A 21,102-nucleotide genomic window follows, 5' to 3' on the forward strand; every position below is an offset into this window, starting at 1 on the left:
CCAATATTTCCCCGCTTCCTGTATGAAACTAACTGAAAAACAATGGTCATAATATGGGCTCCCGAGTGGCGCAGCGGTCTAAGGCACTGTTTCTAGAGGTGGCACTACAGACCCTGGTTCGATTCCAGGCTGTAACACAACCGGCCGTGATCTGGAGTCCACAATTTGGCCCAGCGTCGTCTTGGTTAATTAAGAATTTGTTCTTAACGGACTTGCCTAGTTAAATAAATAATTTGTACACTTTAAGTACATTAAATTCCAATGCAACACTGAATTTGCCTTGCAGCTTTGCCTTGCAGAGGCAGTTTCAGTGCGTTCTGTGTGGTGCGTAGGTTGGATTTATTCAGCTTGACAGAAATTGTAGCAGAAGGTGAATGTTTAAACTTTTGTTGCACATATATCCAGATGATGCTGCTTATCATTTTGCGCAATAATACTGTAGGTGGGATCAGAGCGTTATGGTACTTCTGGTGTACTAAAACGCAATAATGCTGTTGGTGGGATCAGAGCGTTATGGTACTTCTGGTGTACTAAAACACAATAATGCTGTTGGTGGGATCAGAGCGTTATGGTACTTCTGGTGTACCAAAATGCAAAAATACTGTAGGTGGGATCAGAGCGTTATGGTACTTCTGGTGTACTAAAACACAATAATACTGTAGGTGGGATCAGAGCGTTATGGTACTTCTGGTGTACTAAAACACAATAATACTGTAGGTGGGATCAGAGCGTTATGGTACTTCTGGTGTACTAAAACACAATAATGCTGTTGGTGGGATCAGAGCGTTATGGTACTTCTGGTGTACTAAAACGCAATAATGCTGTTGGTGGGATCAGAGCGTTATGGTACTTCTGGTGTACTAAAACACAATAATACTGTAGGTGGGATCAGAGCGTTATGGTACTTCTGGTGTACTAAAACACAATAATGCTGTTGGTGGGATCAGAGCGTTATGGTACTTCTGGTGTACCAAAATGCAAAAATACTGTAGGTGGGATCAGAGCGTTATGGTACTTCTGGTGTACTAAAACACAATAAAACTGTAGGTGGGATCAAAATACTGCAATAAGGTGGGATCAGAGCGTTATGGTACTTCTGGTGTACTAAAACTGTTGGTGGGATCAAGCGTTAATGCTAAAACGCAATAATTGGTGGGATCAGAGCGTTATGGTACTTCTGGTGTACTAAAACGCAATAATGCTGTTGGTGGGATCAGAGCGTTATGGTACTTCTGGTGTACTAAAACGCAATAATGCTGTTGGTGGGATCAGAGCGTTATGGTACTTCTGGTGTACCAAAATGCAAAAATACTGTAGGTGGGATCAGAGCGTTATGGTACTTCTGGTGTACTAAAACACAATAATACTGTAGGTGGGATCAGAGCGTTATGGTACTTCTGGTGTACTAAAACACAATAATGCTGTTGGTGGGATCAGAGCGTTATGGTACTTCTGGTGTACTAAAACACAATAATGCTGTTGGTGGGATCAGAGCGTTATGGTACTTCTGGTGTACTATGTGGGTCAGAGCGTTATGGTACTTCTGGTGTAAAACAAAAATACTGTAGGTGGGATGCGTGGTACTGGTGTACTAAAATGCAAAAATACTGTAGGTGGGATCAGAGCGTTATGGTACTTCTGGTGTACTAAAACGCAATAATGCTGTTGGTGGGATCAGAGCGTTATGGTACTTCTGGTGTACTAAAACGCAATAATGCTGTTGGTGGGATCAGAGCGTTATGGTACTTCTGGTGTACTAAAATGCAAAAATACTGTAGGTGGGATCAGAGCGTTATGGTACTTCTGGTGTACTAAAACGCAATAATGCTGTTGGTGGGATCAGAGCGTTATGGTACTTCTGGTGTACTGGTGTGGGATCAAAATGTACTAAAACGCAAAATACTGTAGGTGGGATCAGAGCGTTATGGTACTTCTGGTGTACCAAAATGCAAAAATACTGTGTGGGATCAAAATGCAAAAATACTGTAGGTGGGATCAGAGCGTTATGGTACTTCTGGTGTACTAAAATGCAAAAATACTGTAGGTGGGATCAGAGCGTTATGGTACTTCTGGTGTACCAAAATGCAAAAATACTGTAGGTGGGATCAGAGCGTTATGGTACTTCTGGTGTACTAAAACACAATAATACTGTAGGTGGGATCAGAGCGTTATGGTACTTCTGGTGTACTAAAACGCAATAATGCTGTTGGTGGGATCAGAGCGTTATGGTACTTCTGGTGTACCAAAATGCAAAAATACTGTAGGTGGGATCAGAGCGTTATGGTACTTCTGGTGTACTAAAACGCAATAATGCTGTTGGTGGGATCAGAGCGTTATGGTACTTACTTCTGGTGTACTAAAATGCAAAAATACTGTAGGTGGGATCAGAGTGTTATGGTACTTCTGGTTTACTAAAATGCAAAAATACTGTAGGTGGGATCAGAGCGTTATGGTACTTCTGGTTTACTAAAACGCAATAATGCTGTTGGTGGGATCAAGGCATAAACCAGAAACAATAAGACAGTGGCAAAATAAATTGAACGCTTTAGTTTCATCATAAAACCGGAGAGAAATATCTATTTGGAGGAGTCCACAAAGCATATTGCATGTAGCACAGTAATATGACCGACAGCATGGTCAATCAAGTTAATGTTTCCCACATGTGCGGACTACTAAACAACTATTGATTTAGATCACTAGTTTCAAAGAAAACAGGAGCTGCCTCCACTAATCCAGTACCATTTCAACATTATCAAATCGCTTAGTCTAATACAGTGACAACTAAAATATACCAAAAACAATTTAGTCCAATCAACGTAAGCTAAATATCGTGTGTGTGTGTGTGTGTGTGTGTGTGTGTGTGTGTGTGTGTGTGTGGGTGCCGAAGTAGAAAAACATGTTGACTCACTCTACTTGTAGAGAAACGCCAATACCATCCTCCTTCTCCTAAGCTACCTGGCTAAAATGCTTGCTCGCTCGTCTAATTTTATTAATGTACAATAAAGAGCAAGCTAGTTAACATCTAGCTACAGTACCAGTCAAAGGTTTGGACACACCTACTCAAGTTTAAAAAAATATATTTTTACTAATTACTACATTGTAGACTAATCGTGAAGACAAACTATGAAATAACACACATGGAATCATGTAGTCACCAAAACAAGTGTTAAACAAATCAAAATATATGTTATAGTCTTCAAAGTAGACACACTTTGCCTTGATGACAGCTTTGCACACTCTTGGCATTCTCTCAACCAGCTTCATGAGGAATGCTTTTCCAACAGTCTTGAAGGAGTTACCACATATGCTGAGCACTTGTTGGCTGCTTTTCCTTCACTCTGTGGTCCAACTCATCACAAACCATCTCAATTGGGTTGAGGCCAGGTCATCTGATGCAGCACTCTATCACTCTCATTGGTCAACTAGATCAGCCTGTAGGTGTGTTTTGGGTACTTGTCCTGTTGAAAAATAAATGATCGTCCCAATAAGCTCAAACCAGATGGGATGGCATATTGCTGCAGAATGCTGTGGTAGCCATGCTGGTTAAGTGTGCCTTGAATTCTAGATAAATCACAGTGTCACCAGGAAAGCACCCCCAAAACCTCTTCCATGCTTCACGGTGGGAACCACACATGCAGAGATCATCCGTTCACCTACTCTGCGCATCTGAAAGACATGGCGGTTGGAACCAAAAATCTCAAATTTGGATTCATCAGACCAAAGCACAGATTTCCACTGGTCTTAATGTTCATTGCTCGTGTTTTTTGGCCCAAGCAAGTCTCTTATTATTTGTGTCCTTTAGGGGAAAGAGGGATACCTAGTCAACTGAATGCATTCAACTGAAATGTGTCTTATGCATTTCACTCAACCCCTCTGAATCAGAGAGGTGCGAGGACTGCCTTAATCGACATCCACGTCATCGGCGCCTGGGGAAGAATGGGTAACTGCCTTGCTCGGGGGCAGAATGACAGATTTTTACTTTGTCAATTTGGGGATTCGATCCAGCAACCTTTCAGTTACTGGCTCAACACTCCTACCCACCAGGCTACCTGCCGCCCCTAGTAGTGGTTACTTTGCAGCAGTTCGACCATGAAGGTCTGATTCACGCAGTCTCCTCTGAACAGTTGATGTTGAAATGTGTCTGTTACTTAAACTCTGTGAAGCATTTATTTGGGCTGCAATCTGAGGTGTAGTTAACTCTAGTGAACTTATTCTCTGCAGCAGAGGTAACTATGGGTCTTCCTTTCCTGTGGCGGTCCTCATGAGAGCTAGTTTCATCATAGCGCTTGATTGTTGTTGCGACTCCACTTCCAAAGTAATTGACATTTTCTGTATTGTCTAAAATGGACTGTTGTTTCTCTTTGATTATTTGAGCTGTTCTTGCCATAATATGGACTTGGTATTTTACCATATAGGTCTATCTTCTGTATACCACCCCTACTTTTTCACAACACAACTGATTGGCTTAAACGCATTAAGTAGGAAAGAAATTCCACAAATTAACTTTAAAAAAGGCATACCTGTTAATTGAAATGTATTCCAGGTGACAACCTTATGAAGCTGGATGAGAGAATGCCAAGCGTGTGCAACGCTGTCATCAAGGCAAAGGGTGGCTACTTTGAAGAATCTCAAATATAACATATATTTTGATTTGTTTAACACTTTTCTGTGGTTACTACATGATTCTATATGTTATTTCATAGTGTTGATATCTTCACTATTATTGTACAATGTAGAAAAGAAAAAAAAATGGAATTAGTAGGTGTGTCAACTTTTGACTGGTACTGTACATATTGAATTTCCATCCTCGCAGGCCAGTGGAACAATGTATGAATATAAGGTTGTATCAGAATCGCAATTATAATCATTGGCCAGTATAGAGAATCACATCAAATCAAATGTTATTGGTCGCATACACATGTTTAGCAGATGTTATTGCAGGTGTAAGGAAATGCTTGTGTTCCTAGCGCCAACACTGCAGTAATATCTAACAATACACACAAATCTAAAAGTAAAAGAATGGAATTAAAAAAAGAAAGATTGCTAGCTATCTAGCCACCGGAGGACAACAACAGAACGAGATGCAACAATTCAAAATGTTCTTGTTTATGATGTTTGGCTTTTGATGTGATTGGTGTGAAGCTAAATCCAAACTGGCTGTTTTTTTGGTGAGCCAGGGCCATTCCCAGTTGAGCTCACTGTTTTGCTCAATGATGCTCGCTGACTTCACTTGCATTCAATGCTATGGGCGGCAACAATGTCATACTATTTTTGACCAGATAGCATCAGATAGATGGGCTACACATACAGAGACAGAAGGGAGCTGAAGGAAAATTATGAAACACAGAGAGACGAAGGATACATTCATTTTTTTGGGGCACATTTTTTTTGTGGAAGCCTGGTTTCCCTTGGCATCCATGAATACATGCCATTGACTGTCATGAATACATTTAGTCTATTAAGATCTTAGCAAAAATAATAATGAACAGAATAAATGGGGTTCTTGATACCATAATAGAAAAAGAGCAAAGGGCGTTTCATGTGGGACAACATCTGTATGGCTCGGAGGACCTGAGCCCTAGGACCATGCCTCAGGACAACCTGGCATGATGACTCCTTGCTGTCCCCAGTCCACCTGGCCGTGCTGCTGCTCCAGTTTCAACTGTTCTGCCTGTGGCTATGGAACCCTGACCTGTTCACCGGATGTGCTACCTGTCCCAGACCTGCTGTTTTCAACTTTCTAGAGACAGCAGGAGCGGTAGAGATACTCTTAAATGAACGGCTATGAAAAGCCAACTAACATTTACTCCTGAGGTGCTGACTTGTTGCACCCTCGACAACTACTGTGATTGTTATTATTTGACCATGCTGGTTATTTATGAACATTTGAACATCTGGCCATGTTCTGTTATAATCTCCACCCTGCACAGCCAGAAGAGGACTGGCCACCCCTCAAAGCCGGGTTCCTCTCTAGGTTTCTTCCTAGGTTTTGGCCTTTCTAGGGAGTTTTTCCTAGCCACCGTGCTTCTACACCTGCATTGCTTGCTGTTTGGGGTTTTAGGCTAGGTTTCTGTGCAGCACTGATTCAGCTGATTTAAGAAGGGCTATATAAATACATTTGATTTGAAAGATATTACTACATCCACATCTGAATGTGATTTCTACATTTTGTGTCTTGTTGAGAAAAATGCTTTAAATGCTGTTTCATGTGAATATTGATGGTTTGTCATGAAATGTTATGGGTTCCCAAGTCCATTAATTGATGTGATTAAATTACTATAAACCGATCTATTGTCCAAGTTAATGTAAATGGTTTCCTGACCGAACCTTGAAAGGAAATTGAAATTGAAAGGGGGGTGAAGCAGGGTTGCCCACTTAGCACAGCCTTCCATGTAATAGCTACTAGCCCTCTTCTAAAGCGAATTAAAGAATATCTAAGTATTCAAGGTACTATCACCAGCTCTAGACAGCCCATTGTCGCACTTGCTTATGCCGATGATGTGTCTGTCACAATCAGAAATCAAGATGAGTTGAATAGAGGAAACGATCATTTTAATTTATACAAAGAAGTCGCTGGAGCTAAATTGAACCAAGATAAAATGGAGGGTGTTTGGATTGGGAACTCCAATAAACATACATGGAAGGGATGAAATTACAATTTTGGGTGTATAAATATGTAAATTAAGCGCATATCGAATGGTCTGCTCTACCCATAAGTCATACCAAGCATAGGGTTGGTTGCTATAAGATTGAAATTGGAAATGTAACCGTGAAAAAAACTATGAAATTGCTCCCCAATACCGTCTGATGTATATATTTAATGTATTACATGAATGGTGATGCCACCGTTCATGCAATTCATGCATTTCTTTTCCAACCTGCTCCATGTATTCAATTTATTTCATTTCAAATGTAGCTCCTCGTGCGGCTTCACTTCCGAGCTATTATGAAGCATCTGACCGTTCCTTCTCTGTATTGCCACGTTCCTGTGCTAGTCAGAACCAGGAAACTCTGACTTTTCTGATTTGCTAACTGGGTGTAACTATACACTTGCTGTGTTCAACCATTTTGCAAATCAGAAATGTTTCAAGTTTTCTTTGTCTCGACTAGTCCGTGAACGCGGCATATATTCCTAGTTAGCAACCAGGAAATGGCGGAGCGATTTCTGCATAGAACAATGAGACAGATATTTCACTGGATGTATAAATGTGAAGCATCCGGTTGGCATCTTCACTCAATGTGGGAGGGGATGTAGTTTGGCCGAAATTCTGCACTCTGCAATTCACAGAGTAGGCCTTCCGTAACGAAAATATGCAGATACATACTAGAACGCCTATAGGATATCGCTAGCGGGTGCTTGGCTCTGCCCACCTCCTTGTTTGTTCTGCTCAGTCTGACTCATTTGTTTCCATTGGAAACGACACGTGGTGGTCTATCTTGATTTACTTCTAAAAAGTCTTTGGTACACCTTTACTCGTCATGCAAATGATTGTCTCTTGCTTTCGGCGTCACTAAAGCGACGCATGCGGCGGTCTTTTTTCTACTTCCCGCAGCAGAACTCGAGTTGGTGAAGTTGTCGATTTCCTTCTTATTTTGTGAAAACGCTCACAAAAGCCATGGAAGTAGCCACCGTACCACGCACGAGGCGTCTATTGAAGGAGGAAGACATGACCAAGATCGAGTTTGAGACCAGCGAGGAGGTCGATGTTACTCCTACCTTCGACACAATGGGCCTACGAGAGGATCTCCTCCGTGGGATCTACGCATACGGTAGGTCCGGGGTTTTGTTTGGTACAGTGGGCCCATGTATGCAACTACCCAAGTAAGTTATTTGGACACATTTTCTGTGCTTCATGACTCAGTTGCACACCCAGAACAAACACATACTGCGAGTATTGTAATGAAAAAAAAGACAGAATGCTGTATTTGTTGTTTCTTTAGTTAGCCAACTACCTTGCCAACGTTAGCTAGTTAATTAGCTTCGTTAAACCGAGCTAACTCACTAACGTTAGCTGATATTAGCTAACTGGCATACTCCACACCATTTAGGATTTAGTACATGTTGCATTTTCCTCACTTGTTGATTTAATATTTTTGTGTGAGCATTTTGCTCTTCTTGTTGTAGCGCCATCTGATCTCGCCAGTGCTAATAATCAGTACTACCAGCTATATTTTCCAGTTACTATTCATGTAATCCTTTAACCATGTAATCTTTATTGAAATATTTCACTGGAAAGAGTGTCGTGGGCCTACATAATTAACCATCTTTTATTTCTTATTGTTAGGTTTCGAGAAGCCTTCCGCAATCCAACAAAGAGCAATTAAACAGATCATCAAGGGTAGAGATGTCATTGCACAGTAAGTCGTAACTGTTTATGCTAGAGAACCACAACGTCCAGAGCTACAGACTAAATCTATAGTTAAATGTTTGGAACTTTGGCTATTCACCAGGGGTGTATTCATTAGTCGGATTCTGTTGCAAAACATTTAGTCTTTTGGGCCCTTGTTCAAATGTTTTGTTGTGGCTGTTGAATACCATCTTTCTCTGTTCTGCAACACCTTTCTTTCTTTTAGGTCTCAGTCGGGAACAGGAAAGACTGCCACGTTTTGCGTATCGGTGCTGCAGTGTCTTGACATTCAGGTATTTGAGTAAGGTTGTCGGTATGTGCAGACTAGGACGTCTCAGAGTAGGAGTGCTGATCTAAGTATCCGTTGTTCCTTTTAGATCATAATGAATCATTTTATATGACACGTAGGATGAGATCCTAGATCAGAACTCTTACTCTGAGAGGCTACACGAATACAAGCCCGGTTGTAGGTACTGATGTGCCGTTATCATCACATAGCAGTTTTGGATCATCCAACAACATTTTGTGTTGTGAAATTTTCGCGCACTCTGAATATGTGGAGTTTGGACAGCATGAGCAAAATGTGATTATTTTTTTGTTTTTGTAACAGGTGCGTGAAACCCAAGCACTGATCCTGGCTCCCACCAGAGAGTTGGCTGGACAGATACAGAAGGTATGTGACTGAATATCAAGTGTCTTCTGATGTACTGGGGAAAAACTGCTTTGGAAGATGAGGGTTGTGTTCAGTAGGGCACACAGTAGCAAAATGTATGAAAACAAAGTGTTTCTATTGGGACAGTTTCGGGTCCTGTTCATTTGGTAACACTGTAGCAAATACTTCAAAACGCTGTGCAATGGGAACAAGTGTTTATTATTTATTTATGTTCAGATAGTACCTCCCGGTTTTCCTCAGTTTCAAAACGGTTTCTCCTGTTCTATGCCGACTGAATGCTGGGGGGGGGGCTCCACCATTGTTAAATCCATGACTGGGAATGTGCAACACTGGTAGAAAATTTGGACACAACAGGACATATCTCCTAATATTCAGATGTTAAACCCCTCCCAGGTGCTCCTAGCCCTCGGTGACTACATGAACGTCCAGTGTCATTCCTGCATCGGCGGGACAAACGTGGGTGAGGACATCCGCAAACTGGACTATGGCCAGCACGTAGTAGCAGGGACCCCTGGGAGAGTGTTTGGTGAGTTCCCTAGACCCTAACCTTCTAGTATCTATCTCTCAACTACAGGTATGAATGTCTGTCTGCCCAGCTAAGCAGACTAGACATTTAATATCTCAGTATTCTGTCACAGGATCAAAACTGAATTTTGCTGTTTCAAAATTGTTTCACTTCGTGGGTTCAGTCTGGATCTGCCTCCCTTGAAACTGTTTGTACCTTATGTAATGAGGCTACTCTGCATACTCAGGACAACAGTATATATTTTTATTTAACTAGGCAAGTCGGTTAAGAAAATAATTCTTATTTACAATGATGCCATACCGGGGACCAGTGGGTTAATTGCCTTGTTCAGGGACGGAACAACCGATTTTTACCTTGTCAGCTCGAGAGTTCGATCCCGCAACCTTTCGTGTTACTGGCCTAAAGCTCTAACCACTAGGCCACCTGCCGCCCCAAAAGTAAAGAAAATAATCATTTTTGCACTGTTCGTAACCTGGCTCAGTCCTCAGTGTGAGCTTTGGGTTCCATTCCAGTGCCACAGTAAAGCCCAGAGAGTGGCAGGGGTCCAGTACGTCTTGTACCGTTTCTCTGTTCACTCTCTGGTAACATGACCCCCCTCCCCCTGTAACACACAGGGGAAAGAAGGATGGTAAATCAATGACTTAAGGTCCCACTACAATCTCCCGATCTCAAATGTTTAACGATTTACCTGATGCCAGAACATTTAATTTCAAAGGAAGGTAACTAGAAAATATGCATGAGTAGACAATCATGAATTAGGCTCACTGTAGTCACCTCAAGGGTCGTGTATGAGTTGAGTAGCCTCCATTTTCCCACAGCAGGCTGACTAATGCAGACACTGCTCTCCCTCTCTCTGTTCTTTAGATATGATCCGCAGGAGGAGTTTGAGGACGCGTGCCATCAAGATGCTGGTGCTGGACGAAGCAGACGAAATGCTCAACAAGGGTAAGCCAGACACGCTATTGTGCATTACTGAGATGACTCGAAAGACGTCTTGTCAGTTGTTTTTGTGTTTCTGCTCTCTCCTAAACAACAACAACGAGGTCTCATGGTAAAGCAGGATAAGTTACAGTGCAGCTTGTTCAGTGCCGCTTTGTCGTTCCCCCTGCACACATCAACAAGTTTCCTACTATCCCTACCTGTCTGCATCCCACGGCAGGCAGGGACACTTGGGCTCAGACACTTTTGCACAGGAAAGTCGTTTTGACGGTCTGCGTGACTTTTCCCTGGAAGCCTAGTGTAATATGAAGGAGATACTGAATAGCTTTCCCTTAACCGTCCGGCAGGTTTCAAAGAGCAGATCTACGACGTGTACCGGTACCTGCCCCCCGCCACCCAGGTGTGTCTGATCAGCGCCACCCTGCCCCACGAGATCCTGGAGATGACCAACAAGTTCATGACCGACCCCATCCGCATCCTGGTCAAACGGTGAGTCAAGCGATACTCGGCTGTATATATTAGGAAGTACCACCCCAGGTTTCTAGCCTAGTGGAACCAGCCTGATCACAGTTTTGAGAAGGATGACCAGGCTACCTTGTTCCTGGAGTTAGACTTGTTCAAGTTGTGTATTCTAGAGGGCAGCATTGTGTAATGTATACGGCGGGGGGGTAAATCAGCCGGTCCTAAATTGCTCTCTACCCCATGGCCCTAACCCTTATTTTCTGCAGGTCTTGTAAGGTGGAAGCAATATAGTGGATGCTCCACCCCTGAACTGCTTGTATGTAATCCAGACCCTACACATCTGTAATCATCCAGGGATTAGGGGTGAGGGAGGGATTTGGGAGCAGCTTAGTCTGAATACATATACTTAGTCTGAATACAAACCCTCATATAGTCATCAGAGAATCAACCATGCTAAAATCGATAAAGGCCCTCCACCTTTCCTGTGGGACCTTTCAGAAGAGAAGGACGAAATATTCTGTCTTATATAGAAGTATTTCTGACTTGTATAGGAGAGTCAAGGAAATCTTTATTTTTGGCACTGTTCGTAACCTGGCTCAGTCCTCAGTGTGAGCTGTGGGTTCCATTCCAGTGCCACAGTAAAGCCCAGAGGGTGGCAGGGGTCCGTTACGTCTTGTACCGTTTCTCTGTTCACTCTCTGGGAACATGAACCAAAACCACCTGTGGCAAACTACATGCTGCTGCTCCTTTTTAAAAATTATTATTATTTTTTAAATAAAGGTATGGTTGTTCTTTTGGGGGCCTTTGCACCCTGCCTATGAAATATTTCTATGGGAAGAACAGAGTTTACTGGAATAGGAAGACCTGCACTCACTGGGAAAAGCCTTTATATGTGTTCCTCTAGCAGCAGAAGAAGTCCAATACCTAGTTAACCCCTCTGCCCTTTCCCTCTCCCAGTGATGAGTTGACTCTGGAGGGCATCAAGCAGTTCTTCGTGGCAGTAGAGAGGGAGGAGTGGAAGTTTGACACCCTGTGTGACCTGTATGACACCCTCACCATCACGCAGGCTGTCATCTTCTGCAACACCAAGCGGAAGGTCTGTACACAACTTAAACCTAGTTGCCCCTAAACGCTGATTTTCGGTTAGTTTTGCATTTCCCCCAATAATAGTTAGGATTAGAGGCGGGGAAGCTGACCCTAGATCTGTGCCCAGGAAAAACTACTTGGGTTGTTGGCAGCTGTTGATAGTTATTGTATGTTTTTCCTCCTAGTGAGTACTGTCTCCCTTTGCCTATATGTACTGGTAAGAAATGGGGATGGTCAGGAGTACGCCATTGAAGGTTTGTATTCAATCAGTAATGTGTACCTGACTTTTTTTTAATGCAACTATTTAGCAGGTAATTTGTAAGCAATGTCCCAACACGAAGATGTTTGTTTGTTTGTGGAATATGTCAAGCGCAGTGAAGATATGTTACGTTTAGTTTTTCAGTTGTGTATCATAACAAAATACATTCTTTCAAATGCCCACCATTGTAATTATTATGATTTTTAAAAATCGATTTTTATGAAATTAAACTGAAAGAAGAGGTCTCAACGCTTCCGTCTCCCCGGGGGCCAACATGCTTTGACATTGTTAGTTTGACAACCTCTCGTTGATCTTGCCCATCACACCGATGAATGTCAAGAAAATCTTCCTTTGCACTGTTCGTAACCTGGCTCAGTCCTCGGTGTGAGCTGTGGGTTCCATTCCAGTGCCACAGTAAAGCCCAGAGGGTGGCAGGGGTCCGGTACGTCTTGTACCGTTGCTCTGTTCACGCTCTGGGAACATGACAAGTCCTAAATGGCACCCGATTCCCTACATTTCAGGGATCATTTTTTAGCATGATCCCTAAAATGCATTGTCATGAGTTTGGCCTGAGCCTCTATCTGTCCTCGCTCTGCGTGCAATAGGTTGACTGGCTGACTGAGAAGATGAGGGAGGCCAACTTCACTGTTTCCTCCATGCATGGAGACATGCCCCAGAAGGAGAGGGAGTCCATCATGAAAGAGTTCCGGTCCGGTGCCAGGTAATAATGATGAAATAGTGTGTTGTTAGCAGCCCAGTGAATCTTTGAAGGCTATTCAATAAGATTTGAGTGTTTCTGCTTATTTTTTTTTATTTTGTGTGTATGACCACTGGATCCATATTGATCAATAGTGAATGTGCTCCTGTGTCAGTAGTTACTGTGTGATACTTCTATGATAAAGTAGAAGCTGGTCTTATACTCATTTTTAAAACTGTTTTATAAAGGGTGCAATCAACAATTTGCACATGTAGCTGTGTAATCTAGAGTCGTGTCCATCTTGTGATGCCAGAGACAGCTTAGTTTAGCTTAGTTGTTTGGACAGTTGGTTGAGTCTCTTAGCGGGAGAAACATTTGGATCATATTACATGACAATGTACTGTATCGTGTGGATTCTTTCTGGTCCACCTGATATAGAATGTGGTCTTTCCTATACAATACCGGACAGTTTTCCACACTAGATAAAGCGTACTAGTGGACCAAACACTTAAACGGACGTTCTTCATTGCACTGTTCGTAACCTGGCTCAGTCCTCAGTGTGAGCTGTGGGTTCCATTCCAGTGCCACAGTGAAGCCCAGAGGGTGGCAGGGGTCCGGTACGTCTTGTGCCGTTTCTCTGTTCACTCTCTGGGAACAAGTCTACGCATTGTTCTTTTAAACCTCCCAGGGGTTGACTTGGGTTGTCTTTTTTGTTGAAAATGTCAGATAGTTTTTCCTTGTTTGAGCCTGTTCGGTTCCAGGTGAATACGACCTTGGTTTGTCCTAACATGGATCTCCCCCCCCCCCCATCCCCAATAGCCGAGTGCTTATCTCAACTGATGTGTGGGCCCGAGGTCTGGATGTGCCCCAGGTGTCCCTCATCATCAACTACGACCTGCCCAACAACAGAGAGCTGTACATCCACAGGTACGTCTGGCTGCCCAGAACAACTGTAGAAACTAAGCGATATTAAGTATGCAATGTGGCTATTCGGTCAACCGTGAAGTCGGGGGAAATCATCTTTTTACACTGTTCGTAACCTGGCTCAGTCCTCAGTGAGCTGTGGGTTCCATTCCAGTGCCACAGTAACGCCCAGAGAGTAGCAGAGGTCCAGTACGTTTTGTGCTGTTTCTCTGTACACTAAAAGCCTATTTTTGTATTTATTTTTTTAATTGGGGTCAATCCGACATCTGCAGTGGTTACAGTGAAGCAGATTCTGCGGAAGTCAGAGCATTCATACTTCTTGCGCTTCGGCGAGCTGTCATACGCATGCAATAAATTGGTCTCCAGGGCACCACTTGTAGTGATTCAAAGCCATCCAGCTAATTGTGAGCAACTGGCTAAACGAAAAGACAAGACCTTTCCTCTTCCAATGTTTGGAGTCCGTTTCCCGGTGCTTGACATAGGAGCTCAGCCAAGATGGCATTAAGTAAAAAAGGCTGCACTGTTTTCGCACCTGAATCTCCCCCATTGCCTCCCAGAGAAACGTGCCTACATTTAGGCAGTTTGTGTATTTCATACTATTTTAAGTAAAAAATAAGAGTATAATCCTTTTTGAATATCAACCCAAGTACATGTTCTTGTCATCAATCAACTGCATTACAGTTTGTTTTTTAAGAAGAAAAAAAGACTGACTACTACCACAGATTTCTGTATGCTAGCTATGCTACCAGCTTATACAAACAGGAGTTAGCATTTAGCAGTCACGTTTTCTAAACTTGGAAAGAGACAACTTCTAAATGTTATGCAGCGAAAACAGCCAAATATATCCACATTGGATTTTAATAACCACGCTGTGATTCTGTTAAAATGCATCATAACAGATTTGACACATCCACTTAGATCAGATTTGTTGAATATAGGCCAATCCAGCGTCCTTCTCTCCACCACGGTCTGCATTCCATTGACCTCTTTACCGCATCTATCCTCTACCTCCCCAATCTCTTTCCAGGAGCTTCTGGCCCGCATAGCCGGATCAAGCAAAGATCGGCTTGTCAGGGCAAACATTTACTGGCGTTTTTGTCCTTTAACCTCTCCTCTCTTCATAGGATTGGCCGATCGGGTCGTTATGGCCGCAAGGGTGTGGCCATCAACTTTGTGAAGAACGACGACATCCGTATTCTCCGTGACATTGAGCAGTACTATTCCACACAGATCGATGAAATGCCAATGAATGGTAAATTAGCATTTGTTAATCTTCTGCCTGAATATTTAATTGAAAATGTTGATATGTATTGGTTGTTCAAGGAACTAAATGTACATTTTGTTTCAACCATATACTGGGTTTCCAGATTTAGGGCCATAAAGACCTGGGGTTCTTTTACCAAATGGGCATTGGCATTAGATGGCTGTCATTAACATCAAATATTTTCTCCTCAGTGGCTGACCTGATCTAAGGCGGTGGTGACGGAAGTGGAGCGACCGCTTTGATTACACTTTGGACCCCTTTTATTTACTGTTGGAATTCTTGTCTCATTTGTTTTGTTTTTAATAGTAGCTTTGGAACAACCTTTACTATTGTATTCTTAGGGAAATGCCTACTGCAACCTTCCAGTTGTTTTGTAAATAAAGAACATTTTGTTTCCCATTTGAATGCCAGTTGATTTCTTTTCCCTGTTTTTTAAAGGGGAAATCCGGGATTTGAAATTAACTAAATTCGCAAAACACAACCATTTTGTTTTGATAAACAGTTGAGGGATTGGGCTGGAAAATGTAACCACTTTCAAATTCAAAGAAAGAGCTGTACTATCAAAGTATAGTTTTACCCATGTTATGAGGGTTTAGTATTTGTTTCAATTACATTGTCTTCTGATGGGGTATGATGGATGAACTAAGACCATGAGATATTTATAAGTTAAATTACTTTACAATCACACCTTCTTTTAGACTTCCATAGGCCTCCGGGTGCAACTGTCAGTCATGCCAGGATTCAATATGCAATATCCAATATGCGTTATAGAGCAGTGCGTTGGACAGTTGACAAAGGTTTAATTTAAATGCAATTTCCCAGGCGTTTGCAGTGATTCCTTTCATGGATCCCTGCGAATGTCAGATCAAGCGTTGATTACCTGTTAAAGTGCTTAATTGACTGTCCAATGCGCTGCTCTATAAAGTGCCTTGGATTGAAATATGGCCATGGTTTCATATTTTTGAGTTTATTTACCAGATCCGTTGTTTGATAATGTCATTGATTAATGGGGGTGCATGTGATGCGGAGGTGGCTGTGACTTGGGTGATGGGAGTTGGTAAAGCTGAGTCTAGTACTGATGTACTAGATTCTAGAAAATATGCATGAAAAGTTGAATTTATAGGGCAGTGGTTCTTAACTGGTTTTGTCTCGGGACTCTCATTTCAGTGTGTCACCTCAGTAGTGACCAAATACTTGCGGAACAGGAAAATTCACCAAAAGTTAGGTTTTGGGCCAAAATGCAATGTAGGAAACTAAACTAAAAAAAAAAAGGTCCTCACAGTCAACTGTGTTTATTTAACGTGTAAATATTTGTATGAACATAAGATTCAACAACTGAGACAAACTGAACAAGTTCCACACACACATGTGACTAACAAATGGAATAATGTGTCCCTGGCCTTTGGCCAGCAGCTGCATTAAGTACTGCAGTGCATCTCCTCATGGACTGCACCAGATTTGACAGTTCTTGCTGTGAGATGTTACCCCACTCTTCCACCAAGGCACCTGCAAGTTCCCGGACATTTGTGTGGGGAATGGCCCAAGCCCTCACCCTCTGATCCAACAGGTCCCAGATGTGCTCAATGGATTTGAGATCTGGGCTCTTTGCTGGTCATGGCAGAACACTGACATCCAGTGGGGCGAAAAAAAGAATTTAGTCAGCCACCGATTGTGCAAGTTCTCCCACTTAAAATGAGGCCTGTAATTTCCATCATAGGTACACTTCAACTATGACAGACAAAATTAGGGGGGAAAAATCCAGAAAATCATGTAGGATTTTTAATTTATTTTCAAATTATGGTGGAAAATAAGTATTTGGTCACCTACAAACAAGCAAGATTTCTGGCCCTCACAGACCTGTAACTTCTTTAAGAGGCTCCTCTGTCCTCCACTCGTTACCTGTATCAATGGCACCTGTTTGAACTTGTTATCAGTATAAAATACACCTGTCCACAACCTCAAACAGTCACACTCCAAACTCCACTATGGCCAAGACCAAAGAGCTGTCAAAGGACACCAGAAACAAAATTGTAGACCTGCACCAGGCTGGGAAGACTGAATCTGCAATAGGTAAGCAGCTTGGTTTGAAAAATCAACTGTGGGAGCAATTATTAGGAAATGGAAGACATACAAGACCACTGATAATCTCCCTCGATCTGGGGCTCCACGCAAGATCTCACCCCGTGGGATCAAAATTATCACAAGAACGGTGAGCAAAAATCCCAGAACCACACGGGGGGACCTAGTGAATGACCTGCAGAGAGCTGGGACCAAAGTAACAAAGCCTACCATCAGTAACACTACGCCGCCAGGGACTCAAATCCTGCAGTGCCAGACGTGTCCCCCTGCTTAAGCCAGTACATGTCCAGGCCCGTCTGAAGTTTGCTAGAGAGCATTTGGATGATCCAGAAGAAGATTGGGAGAATGTCATATGGTCAGATGAAACCAAAATATAACTTTATGGTAAAAACTCAACTCGTCGTGTTTGGAGGACAAAGAATGCTGAGTTGCATCCAAAGAACACCATACCTACTGTAAAGCATGGGGGTGGAAACATCATGCTTTGTGGCTGTTTTACTGCAAAGGGACCAGGACGACTGATCCGTGTAAAGGAAGGAATGAATGGAGCCATGTATCGTGAGATTTTGAGTGAAAACCTCCTTCCGTCAGCAAGGGCATTGAAGATGAAACGTGGCTGGGTCTTTCAGCATGACAATGATCCCAAACACACCGCCCGGGCAACGAAGGAGTGGCTTCGTAAGAAGCATTTCAAGGTCCTGGAGTGGCCTAGCCAGTCTCCAGATCTCAACCCCATAGGAAATCTTTGGAGGGAGTTGAAAGTCCGTGTTTCCCAGCAACAGCCCCAAAACATCACTGCTCTGGAGGAGATCTGCATGGAGGAATGGGCCAAAATACCAGCAACAGTGTGTGAAAACCTTGTGAAGACTTACAGAAAACGTTTGACCTCTGTCATTGCCAACAAAGGGTCTATAACAAAGTATTGAGATAAACTTTTGTTATTGACCAAATACTTATTTTCCACCATAATTTGCAAATAAATTCATTAAAAATCCTACAATGTGATTTTCTGGATTTTTTTTCTCATTTTGTCTGTCATAGTTGGAAGTGTACCTATGATGAAAATTACAGGCCTCTCATCTTTTTAAGTGGGAGAACTTGCACAATTGGTGGCTGACTAAATACTTTTTTGCCCCACTGTATATACAGAGAAGAGAGTCGGCCCAAGAATTGAACCCTGTTGTACCCCCATAGAAACTACCAGAGGACAACAGGCCCTCCGATTTGACAAACTGAACTCTATCTGAGAAGCAGTTGGTGAACCAGGCGAGGCAGTCGTTTGAGAAACGAAGGCTGTTGAGTCTGCCGATAAGAATACGCTGATTGACAGAGTCAAAAGCCTTGCCGGGTCGATGAAGACTGCTGCACAGTACTGTCTTTTATCACTGTCTTTTATCGATGGCGGTTATGATATCGTTTAGTACCTTGAGCGTAGCTGAGGTACACCCGTGACCAGCTCCAAAATAGTGGAGGGTTGTTAAACATAATTTGATGCTTTGTGGATAGTTTTTACATTTGCTCTTTTGCAGGTTCTTCTATATAATTTATTCCATCCTAGCCAAATTTCCTCATCTGCTTGCATTCGCCTCCCCTATATCAAGGTGTTTTGGTACTTCCCTTATTCCACAGGTCAATATAGTCCACCAGTCTAACGGTCTATCCTCCCCTCTATCCACCATTCATAGTGACAATAGTGCAGTGAAAATGTCATTTGAATACTGACGCAAAAGCCCTGTTATTTGAATGTTTCATTCGATTTGGATCAGTTGTGGATCTAATCTCAACAGTTTATAAGGTCTAGAAAGGCACAGTAGCAGGCCTGTCTGGCAGAATTTTTCCTTCTGATACTGAATCCTCTCTCTGTTACAGATCATCATTCTCCCATGTTGTCCAATATACAATGTGGCCACATGTGCTCCCGGCAGGCCCAGTTATTCAAGAAAAGCTTAACACAGGTCTGCCTCCTCTCCAATCCGAGCGGCTATTCCTCGCGCACCGAGAACCTTCAATTATAGCCAAAATATTTAGGATTGTACTTTTTCAATGTATTTATTTATTACCTTTTATATTTGGCATAAACACAACCAGTCACATTTCTTTTTATCTGATTAGGCTACTTCAAAAGTCTCCTGTAGGCAGGTGCATATGTTCATCCAAAATATAATTTCAGCATCCTCAAAATGGCTTGATGTTAACCAGGTTTCCATTCAACCTTTTTACGCGAGTAAAGTAGCCTATATGAATTTGAACTTTCGGGTAGGATTGATGAGTTTCATTTGGAGAACAATTTTGGTGGGGTGAATAATTTGAGTGCCACATTCCCTACATCAATTTATATTATGAGCAATTTGAGGGATATGGACGTCTACATTTTGACAAAATCCTCAATCTTACGTGATAGCCTAGGCAGCCGATAGTGGGCGCTAGATCTGCACTATCATATAGGTTTGATGTGTCCAGCCCGTAATACACTCGTGTCCCCCATGGACCAGCTCGTACATAAAGCATCATCACTTTCAGTCTGCAAAGGCATCATTTCCCTCCTAAACTAAACTGTATGGCCTGTTCACTGGATGTGTTACCTCGTCCCGGACCTGCTGTTTTGACTCTCTACCGGAGTTGCTGTCTAATTCTGAATGATCGTCAATGAAAAGCCAACTGACATTTACTCCTGAGGTGCTGACCTGTTGCACCCTCTACAACCACTGTGATTATTATTGTCTGACCCTGCAGGCCATCTTTGAACATCTTGGCCATGTTCTGCTATAACCTCTCTAGGGTATGTGGGAAGCTAGTGTCCCACCTGGCCAACATCCAGTGAGATTGCAGAGCGGCAAATTCAAATACAGAAATACTCATGATTAAAATGCAGTAAAGATACAACTATTTGACATAGGTCTAAAGATGAACTTCTTGTGAATCCAACCACGGTGTCAGATTTCAAAAATGCTTTACGGCGAAAGCATACCTTACGATTATTTGAGAACATCGCCCAGCAGACAAATCATTACAAACAGTAACCAGCCAAGTAGAAGAGTAACTGGAATGACCAATATACATAGATTGCCACTATACTTTGCACAAGCTGAGTTCAGACACATCACAACAGTATAATAGGGAGACCTGCTATTATAAGGCCTGTACCAAGCATATGAGTCTTAAGGTCCCCTTAATCAATAATGGGGAGGGTCTTTGGGACCCTTCCCCTACAAGCACCTTTGGCATCTGCCCCCACCATGCTTCACTGTAGGGATGGTGCCAGGTTTACTCCAGAAGTGACGCTTGGCAGTCAGGCCAAAGAGTTCAATCTTGGTTTCATCAGACCAGATAATCTTTTTTCTCATGGTCTGTCCTTTAGGTACCTTTTGGCAAACACCAAGCGGGCTGTCATGTACCTTTTACTGAGGAGTGGCTTCCGTCTGGCCACTACCATAAAAGCCTGATTGGTGGAGTGCTGCAGAGATGGTTGTCCTTCTGGAAGGTCCTCCCATCTCCACAAAGGAACTCTGGAGCTTCGTTAGAATGACCATTGGGTTCTTATTCACCTCCCTTGACCAAGGCTCTTCTCCCACGATTACCTAGTTTGGCTGGGCGGCCAGCTTTAGAAAGAGTCTTGGTGGTTCCAAACGTCTTCCATTTAAGAATGATGGAGGCCACTCCGTTCTTGGTGACCTTCAATGCTGCAGATATTTTTTGGTACCCTTCCCCAGATCTGTGCCTCGACACAATCCTGTCTCGGAGCTGTACGGACAATTCCTTCGACCTCATGGCTTGGTTCATGGCAGTCGATTGTGCTCTGACATGCACAATCAACTGTGGGACCTTATATAAACAGGTGTGCCTTT

The 21,102-nt window shown here is 42.7% G+C and overlaps 1 protein-coding gene and 4 non-coding genes across 5 annotated transcripts; all 5 read left to right on the forward strand.

Annotated features, from left to right (window-relative positions):
• The first annotated feature begins 7,474 nt into the window (after nucleotides 1-7,474).
• LOC118389095 (eukaryotic initiation factor 4A-III) lies at nucleotides 7,475-15,577 on the forward strand. The gene is made up of 12 exons (XM_035778833.2): nucleotides 7,475-7,770; nucleotides 8,286-8,358; nucleotides 8,575-8,641; nucleotides 8,959-9,021; nucleotides 9,415-9,547; nucleotides 10,412-10,492; nucleotides 10,834-10,975; nucleotides 11,906-12,044; nucleotides 12,899-13,014; nucleotides 13,810-13,917; nucleotides 15,039-15,166; nucleotides 15,370-15,577. Exons 1-12 carry the CDS (start codon nucleotides 7,617-7,619, stop codon nucleotides 15,384-15,386), a joined length of 1,221 nt encoding a protein of 406 aa, XP_035634726.1. The 5' UTR covers nucleotides 7,475-7,616; the 3' UTR covers nucleotides 15,387-15,577.
• LOC118389657 (small nucleolar RNA SNORA54) lies at nucleotides 10,004-10,137 on the forward strand. The gene has a single exon (XR_004826788.1). It is a non-coding gene; the product is annotated as a small nucleolar RNA SNORA54 (small nucleolar RNA).
• LOC118389658 (small nucleolar RNA SNORA54) lies at nucleotides 11,524-11,657 on the forward strand. Its single transcript, XR_004826789.1, has one exon. It is a non-coding gene; the product is annotated as a small nucleolar RNA SNORA54 (small nucleolar RNA).
• On the forward strand, nucleotides 12,645-12,778 carry LOC118389659 (small nucleolar RNA SNORA54). Its single transcript, XR_004826790.1, has one exon. It is a non-coding gene; the product is annotated as a small nucleolar RNA SNORA54 (small nucleolar RNA).
• On the forward strand, nucleotides 13,517-13,650 carry LOC118389660 (small nucleolar RNA SNORA54). Its single transcript, XR_004826791.1, has one exon. It is a non-coding gene; the product is annotated as a small nucleolar RNA SNORA54 (small nucleolar RNA).
• Nucleotides 15,578-21,102: the final 5,525 nt, after the last annotated feature.

The sequence above is a fragment of the Oncorhynchus keta genome, chromosome 10 (genome assembly GCF_023373465.1).
Source record: "Oncorhynchus keta strain PuntledgeMale-10-30-2019 chromosome 10, Oket_V2, whole genome shotgun sequence".
Lineage (NCBI taxonomy): Eukaryota > Metazoa > Chordata > Actinopteri > Salmoniformes > Salmonidae > Oncorhynchus > Oncorhynchus keta.

Excerpts from the sequence above, each read along its gene's own strand:
- LOC118389095 (XM_035778833.2), top strand. The coding sequence starts at position 7,617 with ATGGAAGTAGCCACCGTACCACGCACGAGGCGTCTATTGAAGGAGGAA. Across the intron at positions 9,022-9,414 it reads TGGCTGGACAGATACAGAAG|GTGCTCCTAGCCCTCGGTGA; the intron begins GTATGTGACTGA and ends AACCCCTCCCAG. Across the intron at positions 12,045-12,898 it reads TCTGCAACACCAAGCGGAAG|GTTGACTGGCTGACTGAGAA; the intron begins GTCTGTACACAA and ends TGCGTGCAATAG.